Source organism: Heloderma suspectum, chromosome 1, assembly GCF_057233095.1.
Source record: "Heloderma suspectum isolate Gila_16-S chromosome 1, 16-S_ref, whole genome shotgun sequence".
NCBI lineage: Eukaryota > Metazoa > Chordata > Lepidosauria > Squamata > Helodermatidae > Heloderma > Heloderma suspectum.
The window spans coordinates 273,149,727-273,168,646 of record NC_139458.1 but is presented as its reverse complement, the minus strand read 5'-3'; the positions used below and the strand labels follow the sequence as shown (position 1 = coordinate 273,168,646).

The 18,920-nt window shown below is 45.2% G+C and overlaps 1 protein-coding gene across 3 annotated transcripts in view; it reads left to right on the top strand.

The window, feature by feature from the left end:
* Window positions 1-18,920, top strand: part of GREB1 (growth regulating estrogen receptor binding 1) — an 86,663-nt gene that overhangs the window by 46,063 nt on the left and 21,680 nt on the right. For all 3 annotated transcript variants that reach the window (XR_014787195.1, XM_084830838.1, XM_084830847.1), the window contains 10 exons: window positions 1,708-1,836; window positions 5,479-5,604; window positions 7,384-7,581; window positions 7,664-7,844; window positions 8,770-8,962; window positions 11,352-11,488; window positions 12,555-12,894; window positions 15,126-15,241; window positions 16,785-16,987; window positions 18,021-18,110. Coding sequence is in view for 2 of the 3 variants with exons in the window: in XM_084830838.1 (XP_084686964.1) it covers window positions 1,708-1,836; window positions 5,479-5,604; window positions 7,384-7,581; window positions 7,664-7,844; window positions 8,770-8,962; window positions 11,352-11,488; window positions 12,555-12,894; window positions 15,126-15,241; window positions 16,785-16,987; window positions 18,021-18,110 (1,713 nt within the window). In the remaining variant the exon portion in view is untranslated. The remainder of the gene's footprint in view (window positions 1-1,707; window positions 1,837-5,478; window positions 5,605-7,383; window positions 7,582-7,663; window positions 7,845-8,769; window positions 8,963-11,351; window positions 11,489-12,554; window positions 12,895-15,125; window positions 15,242-16,784; window positions 16,988-18,020; window positions 18,111-18,920) is intronic.

Sequence of the window (18,920 nt, the reverse complement as noted above, 5' to 3'; positions counted from 1 at the left end):
CAGGACTGTAATGTACCTGAGGATTCATGAATGTCTGCACGTTTCAGTTTTGTAACATTATGGTGACCTGAAGAAAGAGCACACTGTCCTATGCTCATGTATACAGCTATGCATCTAGTTTGCCCTGAGGTGAAGCAATATATAGAATAAACCTAAAGTTCCCAATGACATTCCCATGGGCATCAGTGTCCCCACAGGCACTTCTCTTGGACCAACCAGGCTCCCTGCCCCTCCTGATTTTAATTTTATTTCCTAAGTTTTTTAAAAAATATTATTCTCAGCTAGAAGGCTGGCATGCTCTAAAGTGAATGGCTGCGGTCCTGCAGCATCTTTACTTGGGTTCAAAAGAGTGGTTTTCTGTTTTGGAGCTCAGACCCCAGCTCTGCCTTGCACTTAGGCTCTTGGACAAGTTATTTTTCTTTTAGTGTTGCCAGTTGCCTTCTGGGAAATGAATCTTTTGTGCCTGGCCATCCCCCCCACACCTCGGCAGCCATTTTATGAGAGCACCCATGAAATACTCTCAAAATTCCAAATGTGTCCACCAACCCAAAGACATTGGGGTCATATGGAATTAACTAACAATGAATGTTACTTTTAACCACAACCAGAGGGTGCAATCCTATCGGGATAGGCGGCCGCCTCTGAATTCAGAGGTTACTGCCTATCCAATGCAGGGCAGGAGCAGCGTGGACGGGCTCTTCCCCTCCACGCTTCAGCCACCCTGCATTCGCAGCTAGACAGCCAAGTTTGGTTGTCTAGCCGTGGGAAGTTGGAGCGGGTGGGGCATAGACGACGCATAGGAAGCATTGGAAAGGCGCTTTGCTCTCCCCGCCCTGGCCCACCCCCAGGAACGCCCTGTTTCTGCTGCTCCGCGCTGTTCTTATGAGCATGGAGTGCGGGGCCAATCTGCGCTGCCTAAGAGGCAGCGCAGGAGGGCATGAAGGTTGGTTCTCAGGAAACCAACCTCGGAGCACGGGCTCTGAGGTCAGTTCCCAGGAATCTACCTATTCTATGGCCGTCTAGCCACTGACTAGCAGCCATAGAATTGCACCCTAAATGACTTTTATCTCTCATTCTTTAGATTCCACTGAAGAATGGGTTTTCTAAGTTAATTTCAAAAAGGAATGAAATGCTTGGTCTCATTCAGAAGCACTTAAAATGGTTCAAGAGGGTGGAGTGGAGCAGAGTAGAATGATCCTATAAATTAAGACTTTTTTCTGTAAACTGGTAATGGTCCAAAATTAAACTGTAATTCCAGAGTTTATATTTGGCCATTCTTTGCTTTGAATCATGTTGCTGATGAATTCATTGGGGCCTTTATACATATATATTGGGTTAACAGCACAGCTACTGATGAGGGCGGAAGCTGAAACGTTTAGCTTAAATATATTTTTGAATACTCTGTTGTTAGTCTTTCTATCTTTCATATATATATATGTATGTATGATCGAAATGTTCATGAGAAAAAGTGCTGATTTGTAGTAGATATTTTTAGTTCAACTTGGCAGCTTACATAAGGTTTCCAAGCAGTCTCCCATCCAGACACTGACCAGATCCAGATCTACTTAGTTTCAGCAAGATTACTGTTTCGTGTCATGCCAAAGGCTCAGTAGAAAAAAATAATCAGTGGTTAGGTTTGTTTGTATCATAACTGCATATGAATTGAATTGCACGTAACAGCCCCTTCCCCTTTTTTGTATCTCTTAGGGAAATACCAAGCAAGGATACTATCTGAAAGCATGCTCACTCCAGCGGAATACCAGAAGGAAGTTAGTTATGAACTAGTTACTGGGAAAGCAGAGGCTCTGAGGGCCTTCTTCAGTTCTCTCTGCCCAGGTATATCGTGGGTTTGCTATGCAGAGGCAGTCTTTTGAAAGACTTGCATGTTCTAAGGACTGAGGCCATAGTTAGAGAGTCTGTTCGTTGATAAGACTTAAACCCTAGCAGACTTTCCTTGATAGCCCTATCCTAGTCAATGGCTTAAGTCAGAGGTAGGCAACTTTGGGCCTGTGGGCACCAGTGAGCCCCTAGACTCCTTTCTTGGCACCCATCAAGGTGCCCTACCCCTCCCACTTAAAAATTAGAATATATTCTCTTATATTTTTCTAATATTGCTGTAAAATAGGTGTCTGTTGGTACTGAAATCTGTGGGTTCAAAGGCATTTGTTAGACCCCAGCCCTGCTTTATATTCACTCTTTTGTGGAGGTTACTTGTTCTTAGCCCATGGCAGCCATTCTGTGGTGGTGCCCAGGACCATTCTTCAAAATGCTAAATGTGCCCATGGTCCAAAAAGTTTGCCTAGCCCTGGCATAAGCTGTTGCAGTTCAAACAGCAAATGGATCAATATAGTTAAATTCAACATTCTTCCTGTGGAATGGCTAGAACTAATTCCCTCTGCCTAGCCCCCCAGTAAATCTCTGAGTTTTCATAAGTCTCTGCCACTCCTATGAGCCAGCAGAATGGCAGGAGTGGACTTGGACCTTCAAAGCAGCCGCCACTCCAGTGCTCTGGCAGGAATATGTTCAGCCACTGGTGCTTCCATATAGTACCAGGGGAGGGATATTTGGGTTGCATCTAATGCTAGCCTTCTGCCAGCAGAATGGAAACTGCTGGCAGAACGAATCTCCCCTCCCCCCTTGCAGCCTTCTGTGCACCCCCCAAATGTTCTGCATGGTTTCAGGAATTCTGCTATTCCAGGGGTCCTGAACACAGCTGTTGCAGGAGTGGACGTCCTCTTGCATGAACTTGGGTTTAACCCTTTCAGTCTCATCCCATCCACTCTGAAACAGAATATCATCCCATAGGACTAGGCTGTTAGAAATCTTTGTTATCACAAAGGCATCCCATATGTGAATATGTGCATGACTGCATAACACGTGGTCCATCATCAAAAAGGGTGGTTAGTAGCATGTAGTGCATTTGTTGGGCTTTAGAGGACAAACATATTTACAAATGTTCTGCAAAATTCAGCTGAAAGTTACAGAAGTTTCTGTTCGCATTGAATCAAAATTTGTCTCTTGCTCACCTTCACTAAATTAAGAATTCAGCTTCATTATTCCATCAGAATATCATTGAAAATTGTTCAGAAACATAACAGTATCGTTAAAACTGAGCTGTTTTATTTCTAGTTTTCGTGTTTTCTGTATATTCTATTGTTCATCATAAATACTAAAATTAAGTTTTGAAGTATAATGATATACTTCATTAGTGTTGCCAGTTGCCTATAATGATTTCCTACCAGTACCATAGGACTGCTTCAGTAACTTTAGGCCATATATGGCATCTTTTTTTGTCATCCCCTATCTGCCTTCTTAGTCCTCTTTGTCAGGGATTTATATATTGTTCCTTTCCTTTAAGCATGAGATGGAACTGAGGCCATATCATACGCAAGGCTATGTCATTCTCAAGTCAGCCAATGAGGTTTATTCACTTAAATCAACATAACGCCTGTTGGCCTATCATACATATATGTCCATTTTATAGTGATGGACAGGGAGGTGCCAGGGACAGTGAGATTTCACCTAAATTCCAAGCAACCTTCTAACCCATCACATTTTTAATGGTTGGTTGGGGAAGAGTGGCGGAACTTGGCAATTTCACTTGGGAGAGGAAGAGCAGTCAGATTGTCTCGGTTTGTAAATTACCAGTTTCTGGCCTCAGTGCTGTATATGGATGCACCCATACAGCAACAAGAAGGTTAGAGGCATCCATTTGATTAGGAAAAGTGTTCTATAAGAGGCGGGGAATCTGTGGCCCTCCAGATGATGTTGGACTACAGCTCACATCATCCCTGACCATTGGCTATGCTGGCTGGGGGCTGATGAGAGTTGGAATCTAACAATATCTGAAAAGAAACAGGTTCCCCACTGCTGTTTTCCAGAAAGCTCCAGAGGTTGGATGGAATCAGTGTGTTTCCTCCAGCAAACTCTATAAACAACATGCCTTTTTTTTTTAGAACTGGGGAATTTAGTAACTCTCCAGTTGCTCAGGTTTTCATTACAAGCCTCCTCTTGCTAGGTAAATTCCAGCAGTTCTATTTTGTTCTGTGATCTACTTTTACCTTAGCACTTCAATCCCCAGCCATACCGCTTTGCAAACCCTGTTCACCAGTCTTCTGCATGACCTGTCCCTAGAACCTGTGTGAGCTTATCTCTCCATCTCCCTTCAACCATGACCTGTGGGTACCCTGAGTCCCTGATCTCCTGGCTACATGGCCCCTGTTGCTGTCCTTAGGTCCTGGGTGTAGTTTTACTCCCACTCCATGGATCTTACACTTTCCATCAAGAAGCAGCATTGTTCGCCAACATTATGTGGCTTAATTCCATTTTAAGTGACAGAGTCTCCATAGGGAGGCCCCCCAAAAGTGCTCAAATGTGGCAGCACTCCACGTGGTAATCATAAGGTTTGAAAGCCCTTTATTATGTGAAGCTGTGGGCACTCATGAAGAAATGCTACATTAAATTAAGGGCAAACTAAATAGTAGGTTAAATATATAGTTTGCTGTTGTGTGTTTTTTTCTTTCTGTTAATATAGCAGCCACAGGGGGTGCTGATCAGGACTGGGACTATGGCACAGAGGGTTTTTTTTAAAAAAGCTCCCCCCCCAATGCTATGGTCCTAATAAAAATGCCCCCACCCAGATGCAATTTGCCTCGGAAAGGAAGCTGTGATTGGTGCCAATGACTATTTCTTCCCAAGGCAAATTGCAGCTTATGGGAGAATTTTCATTGGCACTGCAGTGAAAAAAAGTGTGTGCCATGGTCTCACTCCTGATCACTCTCACGCAAGCGTGCTATTTTAAAAGAAAAGTATGAACACTCCATAGCAAATTAGATGTTTAACCTAACAGGTAGTTTGGCCCTTATTCAACATACCTGATAGGGGGTTTTCACAGAAGCCCTTTTCTGCAGCCTTAGCGTGGAAGCTGCAACATTATTCCTCAGAAGTTAGAATGCTCATGAACATCCCATGGCATAAGAATAGTTCTGCTGTTACCATACTGTACTTCTTCACTGTGTATTTAAAAAATAACAGTGGAGCAGAACTTTATGCTAACACTGCCACGGATGGGGGCAAAGTGTGTTTTCAAGAAGCTGATGGACAGTTTTTAACTATATATGTGAGTGTGTGTAGAAGATTTTAAAATCCAGTCTTTATATAGTGGTTGGCATTTGCACAGACCCTTTTCTTGAAGACAGGAAACTACTTCAAGAGATTCAGCTATCAAGAATCTGGCTAACTGCCACATTAATATTTGCCTTGGTCCCACTTTCCACTTGCCGGATTTCATTCCAGCTTTCGGTCCACTGTCTTTGATTATTTTCTTTCCTGTGTAAGGAAGAAGAGCTATAATCCTTTTATTGTATTAAATGGTAATTTTGCAGGTTTCATGGCTTGGTTATGGCTGGGAGATACACAGAGGGTGACTTCATGGTTTAACACAAATGATGATGGCCATTACTTCTTTCATTTTGCTAGATGGTGACATTGATGTTTTGTTGGACAAATTTTATCAAGAAAATCGAGCACACATTTCATCATCTCTCTCCACTTCAGTGAATAAACCAGCAGCGCTGGATGTAACTGGAACAGCTGTGTGTACAAGTAAGTGATGTGTGCAAGTAATGTGCCCATGGACATCTCTTTTGGTGCCTGTCTGACTCCATGCCCCTCCTGAAGTTACTTTAATTTTTCAAGATTTTTATTGCTGTTGTTGTTTTGATATTATTATTATTATCTGGGAGGCAGGCATGCTGCAAAGTTAAGGTCTGCCTTCCAGCGCCATCTTTATTTAGGTTCAAAAGAGCAGAGCTCAGACCTTTCCTTGTACTTAGGCTTTCGGGCAAGTTACTTTTATTTTAGTGTTGCCAGTTGCCCTCTGAGTAATGAGTATTTTGTGCCTCCCCCCCCATGGCAGCCATTTTATGAGAGCGCCCACGGCTCTCTCAAAATTCCAAATGTGCATACCAACCCAAAGAGCATGTTTGCCTTTTGACATTTGTATCCCTCCCACTCTTTCCCCTAAGGAGTTTGAAATGGAACGTTAGCTTCATAGGAACCCCATTGGGTTGAGAGACAATGACTTGCTCAAGATTGTCCATTGAGCTTCATAGCTGAATGGGGACCTGGGAGTGAGGTATTGCTTGCATGTCCTGCTTGTGGGCTTCCCAGAGCCATCTGGTGAGACTCTGTGAAAAACAGGCTACTAGTCTAAATGGGTCGTTTGTCTTCCCTCTCTGGCACACTGCGGGTCTCAGTCTTTATACATTATCTGAATAGATTAGCTTGATTTAATATAACAGTATGAACTGATTAGTTACAGCCACGTTTCATTTTGCTTTGTGACATTACTGAGTGGATGAGCAGCTAACGTGCCTTAGTTTCATGGTAAAAATGACATCCCTTGAAAAAAACAAGATTGCAAAATGTATGGAGGATAAAGAGTCCAGTCTTTTCCCAGATGTGGGCTTTTTGTTTCTCTTGGACACGAGAGCTGAGCTGTTTGATACATCTAGTTGTCTCCATCAGGTCCAGCTCCCTGTTCCAAGGCGCTATTCCAAGGCAAGGTCCGTTCTGCGCAATTCCCCCTGCAGATTAACCCATGTAACCAGATCATTACGTTCCCTGAGCAGTGAGCGGAAGCAGACCGAAGTATGTGCCGCGCCAGTATTATTCCAGATGCTGACATGGCTGTCCACAATATTTATGCTATAAATAACGAAATGAGCAAAATATCTAAATATTTAAATAAGCTTAGGAATATAGGAAGCTGCCTTAGACTGAGTCAGACCACTGGTCCATTTAGCCCCATGTTGTCAACACTGGCTGACAGCAATGGCTCTCCAGGGTTTCAGGCAGGGTGATTGATTGATTGATTGAGTGAGTGAATTTCTTGATCACCCATCTGGCCGGTCACCCGGCCACTCTGGGCAATGTACAGCAATACAATTTTAAAACAATAAAATTCTACTTTAAAACATCATATTTCTAAAAATACCCTAACCCACCCCAAATGCCTGCCTGAGCAACCACATTTTTAATGCACGGCGGAAGCTCATTAAAGAGGGGGCATGGCGGAGTTCCCTAGGGAGGGAGTTCCACAGAGTGGGGGCCACCACAGAGAAGGCCCTCTCCCTCGCCTAGGTGTCCTGGCTGATGGGACTGAGAGAAGGCCATCCAAGCCTGATCTTGTTGAGTGGCCTGTCTGGTGTTGCTGGAGGCGCTCCTTGAGATAGGCTGGGCTCCTTCCTAGCCCTACCTGGAGATGCTGGGGATCAAACCTGGGACCTTCTGCATGCAAAGCAGGGGCTCTACCACTGAGCTATGGCCCTCTCCCTTAAAGTGTCGTTATCTCTCACCATATTTTTGCTTCCCCCCTTCTAGGTTATAACCTGGAATGGCATCAGATCCGCCCCTTCCAGCTGGCAGTGGCCCAGAAATTGCTCTCTCATGTTTGCTCCATTGCAGACTCCAGCACCCAAAATCTTGACCTGGGCTCCTTTGAGAAAGTGGATTTTCTGATATGCGTCCCTCCTTCAGAAGTGACATATCAGCAAACGCTGCTCCACCTCTGGCATTCAGGTGCTGATGGCCTCAAGCGTTCCCCAAATAACAGCAGCGCCACTTGCATTTCGGCTGGCTGACCCTGGTTGTCTTTCTGTAGGTGTTTTGCTAGAGCTTGGCTTGGAGAAAGAGCACCTCACAAAGCGGAGGGTAGAGCAATACGTGGTAAAACTTGATGCTGAAGCCCAGGTGAAGTTTAAAGCCTTTTTACAAAATTCTAGGCAGAATCCACATACGCTCTTTGTACTGATCCATGACCATGCTCACTGGGATCTTGTGAGGTAAGGGTTGTTTTGCCTGTCAGGGTCTGATGTTAGGACTGGGGCCTGGTTGTGCAATAACAGCTGTACTGGATTTTACAGTCATTTAAAAACTGTCCAGGTCTCACATCTCTAAAATAGCCTTTTTTCCCTGACTTTGATATCACAACTGGGACACAGCCAGTTGACTTAGTTATACCGCTGTACTATCCATAATAACTACCAAAGAGGATGTGCGTCTGTCTTTTAGCACCATAGCACCAAGACCGTGAAACCTGGACACCTGAAACATGCCATACATACTAAGGGGAGCATAGGGGTGTGCACACTGGAGTTACTGTGTTATAAAAATGCATTAATTGTAATTAATTTAGATGTGTCTGTGTCATTGAAGCCTGCAGTAACATCTTCAGCCACTCGGAGCGGGCTTCCCTAACTACCACATAGCTTTGAAGCCAAGGGAAATCGGTCGGCTAAGGGATAGAGTTATATGCCTGGCTGCAGCTGTGGGGCAGCCCCCACCTATGGGAAATAGAATGGACGGACCCCTCCCCCGGGGGGCTGTAAGGGTACACCATGGCAGGGCTGTGTTTAGGGGTGCCAGTGGGCATGGCTTCACACAGATGGTGTAGGCGCAATGTGTCCAGCTCTGACAGCTGTAGAAGTTTCCTTGAAAGCTTTACTGTATCAAACAAAGGGCTATTCCAATCTGTGCGAAGCTGGGTCCATTCACTAGTAAACAATAATTTGTAATACAATTTTGTATTTTTGTATTCAATTAGCATCATTGTCAAATACATCCCATAGCTGGAGCTCAATATCTGATTAGCAGTAAAGTGGTCCTTATGAGTGTGGGAGGGTTTAAAAATGGATGGATGTGCGTCTGTTTTACCCTATGTCTATATTCATAACGCTAACCCTTGGCTGCACATTCACTTTTTTACAGTGCAGTTCACAGCCTTTATCCTCAATCAGATCCAGCCATGGGGCTCGTGGACAGACTGCTGAACTGCAGAGAGGTGAAAGAGGCTCCAAATATTGTGACCCTTCATGTGACCTCTTTCCCTTATGCACTGCAGACGCAACACACCCGCATCAGCCCTTACAATGAAATCCACTGGCCTTCTTTATACAACAATGTAAGAAGATACAGCATGGATCTAATTGCCGTGCTGTTACAGGTTGTGACAAAGCTGGTAAAATAATGGGGCTTCCGGCCATATTTGCTGATTTCCAGTCTTCAGAGACTCTCATCTTTCTGTGACCTGAAACCTTTTATATCTTCTCTTTTGCATTGATTCTCTCATCTTTAGTATTCTTTCTACCAAAGGAGATCCCATTGAAGGTGGAACTTAGGAGTCTTTGAGAGCTGGGGAGCTATGATTACAACCAACTTCTTTTTAGGGATGGCGGAGAATTCCGCCACGGATTTCATTGAGGCTGAATGCACTGGCATTCGGCCCCCCGAAACCCGTGGCGGAATGGCCTCCCACCCCACGGAATCCCCCCAGGACAAAGCTTACCTGAGGCGGCAGCAGCTCCGGTGGCGGCGGCGGCTGGTCTCTCGGCCGGCTGCTGTGGCCGCAAATGGCGGCCGTCGTAGCAGCCGCCATTTGCGTCCTGCCAGGCTGCCGTGATAGGCTACGTAAGTATTTATGTAGCCTATCACGGCAAAGAGCAGGGACGCAAACGGCGGCCGCTATCACGGTAAAGGCCTATCACGGTAAAGGCAGCCATGCAAATGGTCACTACGCCATTTGTGTGGCTGCCTTTACCATGATAGGCTACGTAAATATTTATCACGGCAGCCTGGCAGGACGCAAATGGCGGCCACTACGATGGCTGCCATTTGCGGCTACAGCAGCCCGGCTGCAGCCGGAACTCCGGCTGTGGACAGCCCTGGCCGGCGGCTCCATGGTGCCGGCCAGGGAGGATTCTGGTGGGAGGGACGGAGTGCCTCCCCTCCACCGCAGATGCCCCTGTGCGGAGCCAGGTAAGGGATTCGTACATCCCTACTTCTTTTTGACAATAATGGTGTAGTGGAGCCTGGGCTCACAGGGATGCAGCACTGGCACTTTTTTTATTAGCGGGGATGCTGACAGCATCTGTCACCCCCCCCCCCCCGAATTCCCTGTTCCCTCTGAGCTTAGCTGCAATTCTCATCGTGCTGGGAAGTTCACATGAATTTTTCCAGCAACAACATATTGACCCAGTTCACGCATAACAGCGGCAAATCATGACTTAATCAAATAGCCCATGATTTGGTATGGTGTGTACCTGGCATGTGCCATTTCTGCTTTGCATAATCAACCTCCAATCGGCCCAGTCGAAGGTTGAGTCATGACATGCGAACCCATCTCTATGGGTTTAACCTACAGTTAGTTCTTAATTAGCCCACAATTTGCCACTGCTATGTGCGAAGGGGACCATTGTTCCCTGTTGTAATGCAGATTAGAGGGGCGGGGCGGGGTGGGGCTTGGTCTTGAATGGGCAGTGAAGACCCATTAGCTTTGCAAAAGGCCTTCTCATGGTGGAGATGAAAATTGGTAGAACTGATTTGTTGATATGGATCAACACAGCAGCCTGAGTTTTTGGAACTTTCTTGGGGCGTGGCTTTGGGGACTGTGTTGCCCCGGCCGTGGGCTTTGACATCTTAATTTAGAGGTGCCAAGATAGTGATAAATCAGACCCAGGTTTACTTACAAGGAGTACTTTATTGAGTAACTTACAGCACACAGGCGTACCCAATGGTTGGATCAGACAGCTTCTCTGAACCCAGAGCCATGGGGTACAGTGGGTTTTATACCATACATGTCAGCAGTGAGGCAGCATAACAGCAGCAAGTGCCTCCTAGCGTTCATTCTCAGCATAGACTAACAGCACTTGGTTCTCAGCACAGCCACCTGTAAATAAACTTCACTCCCCAGGCAGAGTGCTTGATAACACTCTCACTCATTAGTATGGAATGTGCTAGAGGCTTACTAGCAAGGGAATTGCACTAATAATGAACTTAAGCAAGGCATTATGGATCCCTAGGCCCTTCTAAACTTACAGGTGACTTGGTTATGCTCCTGGGGCCAATACAGGGACGGTCATGAGGAGTGCCTTCACTTCAGCATTTACCACTACACCACTGCCTGAGTGAGTGCGCCAGGATCCCTGTGATGCCAGACAAGATCATGGGGTGCACTGTCAGTAAGTGAGGGCACTCGTCACGTTAGAAGCAATAGTAGAGATCTGATGTCCGCGCTGTCTCTGGCATGGCTGATGCACTGTGAACTGTGCTGTCACAGGCGGTACCCAATCTGCTGGTGTGGTCAAGCCATCCCTAAATGGGTATTCTGACCAAGAGGAAAAGTACAGTAGCCAAGAAGAAAGGACAGGATGTTACTCAGTATCCTCTCTCTCTCTCTCTCTCCCTCTCTCTCTGTATACACACACTCACGCACACTTGTGATAATGTGATGACTAGATTAGTGAACTTCTAATAATCATAGGCAACTCCTTTAATAGTACCATTTTTTCTAGGGTGCGGACTTATACCATGAAAACAAGAAGTACTATGGATTATCTGAATTTATTGAATCTACTCTTTCCGGACATAGCCTTCCATTGCTTCGTTATGACAGCTCCTTTGAAGCCATGGTCATGGCTTTGGGGAAAAGGTACAGTGTATGCCTTATTAAAATTAAAAGGGCAATATAGTCTGGTAGGTAATGCAGCATTCCATGAAACTGGAGATTTCTATTCTATTGTCAGTTATGCTTTCTGTCCTTTGTCAAATACCTTCACTTTTTGCACTTGTGATGAAATTCTTAGTAACAACTGTACATTGCCCATTCCAGTTCTAGTAACTGGTTAGGGAAAGGTGGTCATTAGTAAGAAACCAGTGGATCCTGTAATAAAATGTTGCAGTGTTTCCCCATCCTCTAAGGTGCTTTTAGATAGAGGGTTCCTATCGCCACCAATCAAAACGTTTTCCATCTTTTCTTCCTTACTGGGGTTTTTTTCTGGGAAGAAAAAGGACAGAAGAAGTGGTGGGACAACACGGGAGGGGGCTACACATTGAAAATGACATCATCTGGACACCCCCCCCCATAACATTATGTGAATGAGATTGCACAATAAAAGCCTTGTGTGGAGGCATATAAAGATGAGTGCTCCTGTCCATGGTTCTACACAGCAGTTACACAGCAGGTCCAAGGATTTCTATCGTCTTTCCGTTTTCAAACAATAATTTCTTTAAAGATTGGAGTCAGTCCAAGTAGCTAGGAAGTGTAATTTCCGCTGCGTGCTTTAAAATGAGCCCAGAATGGCAGCCATCTTTTTTTCATACAGTGGTCCTGGAAATGACATACTGTTATTTCCAGGAACGTTCTCAGCCCTATTTTAAAGCATGTGGCAGGAGCTGCACTTCCTAGATGATTGGAGCAGCTCTTATTTTAAAGAAATGGTTATTTTTTAAAAATGGGGGTGGGGATGGGGAGAAAATACCCTCCAGCCTTAATCTCATAACTCTGCCGCCTCCCTGCCACTAGAACATTGGTTGTCCCTTCCTGATCTTTGGGAGCCCCCCTCCCCTCACTGCAAGTTCCCCCTGAAACCTCTGGAATTTCACTGGGCCAAAACATTTGGCCCAGCCTTAATATCACATGCACATCCGAAGGGGTTCATCATGTTCTACCAGAAAAGCATCCTCATGAGCTCATCCTGCCTTCTGATTTGTTTCAGGTTTCCTAGACTGCACAGTGCCGTGATAAGGACATTTGTTCTCGTCCAGCACTACTCCGCAGCCATGATGGCGGTGTGCGGCTTGTCCCAGATGAAAAATTACACGACAGTTGAAACGCTAGAGATCGCTCAGAATCTCATCAATTCTTCACGGCAGTGCCCAAGCGGGCATGGCCTGATGGTAGTCCTAAGGATTCCATGCATACCGTTGGCAGCAGTGGCTTACGAACGCCTCAACCATGTGAGGGAAAGACTAGCCCTCGAAGACCATTTTGAAATCATCTTGGGGAATCCCAGCTCTGGAATCACCATAGGAAAGCACTTTGTGGAGCAACTCAGGGTAATGAGGCAGAGAACCGCAACTGCATAGATGGTGTGGCTGCTAATTAGCAACTGTCAGGGGTGTTTCTGAGCGTAGGGAGTGGGATAGCAGTTCAGATTCTGAAGGAGAACCGCCAGACATGGGGGAAGCATTTTCCCAGGCTAGTCCAGACATGACTAGGCCGGCTCCTCAGGTTTCAGAGGTCCAGCTGTCAGGATTACCTTTGCCCCCACTTAACTTCAGACGCTGAAACAAACACAGACAAGAGGCTTCAGTCTGCAGCTTTTAATCCATTACTTCACAAGGTCATACAGATGTAAATTCTCAGTGGCGTCCAGATCCACTCATCCCGTGCATGCATCCAATGGTCTGTCCCATGGAGCATCCACTGGCTGCCACGATTTAGCATATCTGGGGGCAAGCCCTGAAACGACTGCTAATGCTCGTTTCTAGAAGGGACAGGTTGTGCCCTTTTCAGAAACAACTGTTTCCCGTAATTTGGGGGCTTGCCCCCGGAACCGCTACCTTGCGGCCACCAGCAGTAGGGGCCGTGTGCGTGCTGTGGCCAGCAGTGCCGGCCACGTGCACACCGGGACAGGCGGATCTGGCCACCCATGCAAAAGCACCATTGGATCCTGCCCCGTAGGATTAGGCAAGTTCCAGCCTCAGCTGTACATACTGTATTGCTGAAGATTATGAATGTCAATTGACAGGAGATCTGATTCTAATAGTGGAGATACTTGTTCTCGAAAAGAAATAGAGACATCTGAGCCAGATACATTTTCTGGTATCAATATCCACTGCACTGGTGCACTCTGGTGGCTGGTTTGTTAGCTAATGACTCCCCATTCCCTTTCCTGTTGGGTTGAAAGTAATTTCTGTTTATTTTAATTAGGGCTGCAGGCAGAATGAAAAAAAATGTTTAGTTGATTGATCAGTCAGGACAATTTTTAATCGGTGGGGTTGAGAGTAAAAGCCACACTTTTTTATTTTTTGGGACATCTTGGTTCTGGTGTCTTATTATTAAAGATGCCTTTTCCTTCTAGTGGGGACTTTTGCTTAGTAAATTGTAAGTTTAACCATCACACTTCCGATCTTTTTAAAAACAGCTGTATTGAAGTTTTGGTAGTATGCAAACCTATTCAAATATAGTTTATTCATTGATCAACCAGTTAAAAAGCAGGTCACACATTTTAATTAATGGTTGATAGAGCTAAAGATTACTCATAAATAACACTTAATATTGTTCTTAAGTGATCCACATACATTATCTGTGTCGTATTTGATTATTACATTTTTATTCCACCTGTCCTCCAAGGAGCTCAGGGTGGCATACCAGATTCCCCCCTCCTTATTTTATCATCACAACAAACCTGTGAGATAAGTTAGGCTAAGAGTTGGTGAGTGGCCATAGTCACTCAATGAACATTATGGCCGAGTGCAGATTTGAACCCAGGCTTCCCTAGTCAAAGTCTGTCATTCTAGCCACTACACTGCACTGACTCAGCAGTCATGTAAGATAAGCCAGTACTATTATTCCTCTTTTAGAGAGCAATTCTGTGGCCCCGGGGATGCGTCCCTGGGGCCATAGGATTGATCAGAAAAAATGCTCCGAAGTTGTAGATGAAGCTTTGTCTTCGGAGTCATTTTTCCAGTTTCAGAGCCCCTGTCTCAGCCTGTCACAGCCACTGTCTTTCTCTGCAGAATTCCAACCTCGTTGGGGGAAGAGGTGTGTTGGGGGTGTGGCAGTGCCCAAGGAGGGAGCAGCTGTGGATCGAAAGGGTCACAGCCCTCTTAGCCCCCAACCACACCCCTGATACAGAGAGGAATTTAGAGCAGCTCTAGGCTGGTCTCAATGGATTTTCTCTTAAAGTTGAAAAAAATGTGCAAAGGAAAAAACAGAATAAACTCAGCTCCATTGTTAATTCTGCCCACCCAGCAAGAGCTCAACAGGGCTTAGAAAAGATCAGAGGTTCTGATATTGGAGCACTCTAGCCTCCAGACCCGCTCTCCTTTAGGATTGCTCTCTTAACCATATTATCAAATGGGGGCAGAGGCTGAGTAACAGTAGCTTGCCCAAGACCATTCAGCATGCTCTTTGCCGAGCTGTGATTTGAACCAGGGACTTGGTGGTTCATGCTCCTAACCACTACACTACACTCCACCTGCTCTGAAGTCTTAATGACTGTTTCTCTTTTCTTGATTGACCCATCTCTGTAGTAATTGGTTTGCTTCAAATATTGTGACAGATCTGGCAGAAAATTGAAGATGCTGAATGGAGGCCCCAGACCTATTTGGAACTGGAGGGTCTACCTTGCATATTGATCTTTAGTGGAATGGACCCACAAGGGGAGTCCCTCCCAAGGTAATAATTCTCTACTGGAAAATAATTCCATGAAATACAGCCCAGTCCTTCATGCCTAAAACTTCTCATTGCTGTGTCAATAGTAACATGCAGTCTGTTAAATGCCGGGGACTTTTTGGACAAGAAAAACAGAGCAAATCTGATGATACCTTTTCTTTGATCAAATAATACTGATGTCCAAAGCATTCGACATGAAATTTTGATTTCTGCAGAACTTCTTCAGAGTTTTGCATCCAATTCTTGGAACTTCAGGAAACCCCAATATAAGAAAAAGCTTTACTTGCCTTGTTGCTTGTATTCTGTGGGACCAGTACGGAACAACAATTCCTCAAATTCTTTTACTGATTCCACCCCTTGGTTTTGGGCCTTCAGGCCCCATTAAAGTAAGGTTTTAAAACTTTTCTCTGCGAACGTAAGGGGCTGTATCCAATGTTAGCCCTACTTAGAGCAGACCCATGTAATTGGATGGGACTCAAGTTAGTCATGACTAACTTAAGCCATATTTATTTCAATGGCTCGACTCTAAGTAGGATACAACTCAGTGTCAAAAAATACACAGTGGTTTCTTTTTTTGAAAAGACAAGCTGAGCTGCTTAATGTTGTCAGCCTGCTGAAACTACCGAGGACTTACCCAGGTGCTCATTTGGGGAGCAATAGAAGCACAGCTATTGGATATTTCTTACAGGAACTCCAAATGTCATGCAAGCCAAAATAAGTGTGTGTGACCAGGATTCAGATCAGGACCACCATGCAGGTGTAGGAGAGGTTTAAACCTACTGCCAGCTGCTTCTTTTCCTAAATCCACCCCTCTGTGTTCAGGGGGAGGGAGGAGCTAAAGGAAGGAAAACTAGGCTCCACTGGTGCACTTACTTGTAGTACGCAGAAAAGAAAGACAAAATAATCTGTATTCTGTGTTATCAACATATTGTGTAGTTAGTCTACTACTGTTTGTAGCGAGGAAACCTGCACAGAGTTGAGCATTTAATAGGACAAGAAGCGATATAGGATACCCCAGTCCAGTGATAGGAGAGCATACGAGAGTGGGATGCTTGTATGTGCTGCTGTTGTGTGAGTTTCTGCAAGCACTTAGCTACCTAACACCTGGTCAGAGTCAAACGTTTATTTGGAGGTGTTGTAGGAAGCCTGAATCAGGGTGCCCCTTCACCCTTCCCTTCCCTTGTGACAGGAAGGGGGGGGTCAGTTCCCACTGACCAAGCAGTTGATCAGCAGTGAGCACGAATGTTCCTAGCTCCATGTTAAAAACCCTTTGTGCAGAGAGATCAGTGCTCAGCAGCATGCACAGCGCCCATTTGCACTTGCTGTCCAGCATGCATGCTTGCCTGCCAGCATTTCCTGGGCTGGTTTACAGCATGTTTTGATCACCATTATTTCAGCAGTCATGATGTTGGAATACAACAGGATTTTGCCCATTGCCTTTTACTTTGTACCATGGACAGAAAATGATGGGGCAAAACCCCTTCCGTTGTTATTGCAGGAATATTGTAGAATTCACACAGTTTCTCTTTCTGTCTGGCTCCCCAAGGTCCTTGAGATACTGTGACTTGCGCTTGATAAATTCCTCTTGCTTGGTGAGAACAGCCCTGGAGCAAGAGCTGGGCTTGGCAGCCTATTTTGTCAGTTCTGAAATCTCGGTGGAGAAAGGGGTAGCAGCGAATGATGTCCTGGAGAGTGACCCGGAGAAGCTAAGCAGTACTGATAATGAAGATGAAGAAACAGTAACAGAAGGTAGAAGAATGTCCATGGAACCCTTGTGCTAAAACAGCCTCCCCCAACCCAGCACCCTTCAGATGTGTTGGACTACAACTCCCATCATCCTTCACCAGCAGGGCCATGCTGGCTGGGGACAATGGGAGTTGAAGTCTAACACATCTGCGTAACACTAGGTTGGGAAGGTCTGTGCTCAAAGATGTCCGATGGGGGGTGGGATTAGATTTTGGTGTACTGGTATAGATGGAATTCTGGTGCTGCTTTAGTTTTCCCATCCCTTCTCCAGTAGATATAATCAGATGGCTCCTTTTGAACCACAAAAGTTCCTTGATTCCAGTTGGTACAATGAAGAGCAGAGAAGGAGCAGAGGTGCTTACTCCTTTCCCTGCTCCAAATTGTGCCCCCCCCCCATGGCTTCTTCCTCTAAGGGATTTAAAGGCCCTGTTTAGATACTTTTTAACCTCTTTGGGAGGGAAGCTGTTTGGGGCTGGGGGGCACTGGGGGTTGGGGCATGGGAATAGCAGGCAGGGCTTGTACTCTTTTCCCATAGTTCTGTTCTCATCCACACCAGACAGGAGGGGCTTTTCCGGTTCACACTGGACCACTGAAGTACCATTCTACAGATTTGAATTGCATGCTGCAGTAGGTGGCACAAGAGGGAAGATAAGCAGACTAGTGAGCTAGAGGAGAGGAATTAATAAGAGGGGATAGTGATGGAGTTCTTCCAAATCCAGATCTGAACCTGACAGCTGTAGTTTGGAGAACTACAGCCTAACTTGTAGGACAGATTTCAGAACTTCAAAATATAGCTACATAAGTTAAATTTTTAAAAATATGGTTTGCGTTGATTCGTAATTATACATGTTCAGTGCTTACCATTCCATTGTATACATGTCGGAGATTAGCCTCTAAAATTGGTGAAAGGAACGCTACATTTCCAACCAGTAAGTAACCTTCCAATCCTTTAAGCCCTTTGCATTTTTAAATTAGGTCAGATCAATCCTGTCCAGAAAATGTAATGCAAGTTCATTTCCCCTCAATTGTGGAACAGGCTCAGCTTCCGAAAAGAGAAGCCCTGTCAAAAGGGAAAGGTCAGGCTCACATGACTCTGCAACTTCCTCCGTCTCTTCTAAGGCATCAAGTAAGACTTCAGCATGAGCTGTTTTCAGTTTTTCCAAAGGAAGTTGAAATTGTGATGGGTTGACCTGTACTGCCACTGTGGTTGTGAGTTGCCATTTGTCATTTCTCATACGAAAAGGGAGCAGAAACAAAAATCAACATAGTAGGAACCCAACGATGTCATTCTTCTAGCACAAAGCTTCTGCTACTTGTAGAAGACCCATTTTCATCCTTGCGCAAGTGTTCAATCCGATGCGTTGATTCTGCTGGCACAAGCTGTTTTGCAAGCCATTCTGCGAGGCATTGCACACTGCATTATGACTTCGTTAGGCATAGTTCTAGTTGTTTGGCTAGCAGTTGCCCAACCTCTACTGGAACAACAGCAGCAACTCTTGTAATTTTTCTGCTAGTGTAATGTTGGCTATAACTCTGTAAAGGCAACAGCTACACTTATGGGATTCGATACATTTTAAAATTTTTGATTAGGAATAATGTTTTCAAGTAGTGCTATTAAGGGCAGAAGACAGGAGAACTTCCCAAATCTGATCTCTAATGCAATTTGTTTGAATGAACTCTTAAGTTTGGCCACTTATACTATAGCAGTAATCAACATTGCACTGTGTGTGTGCGCACGCATGAGCACACACACACACACACATTATTTTATTGCATTTATACCCTGCCTTTTTTCCTCTTGCGAGGAACCCAAGGCGGCTTACATTATCCTCCTCCTCTCCATTTTATCCTCACAACAACAACCTTGTGCGTTAGGTTGGGCTGAGAGTCTGTGACTTGCCCAGAGTCACCCAGTGAGCTTCCCTGGCCGAATGGG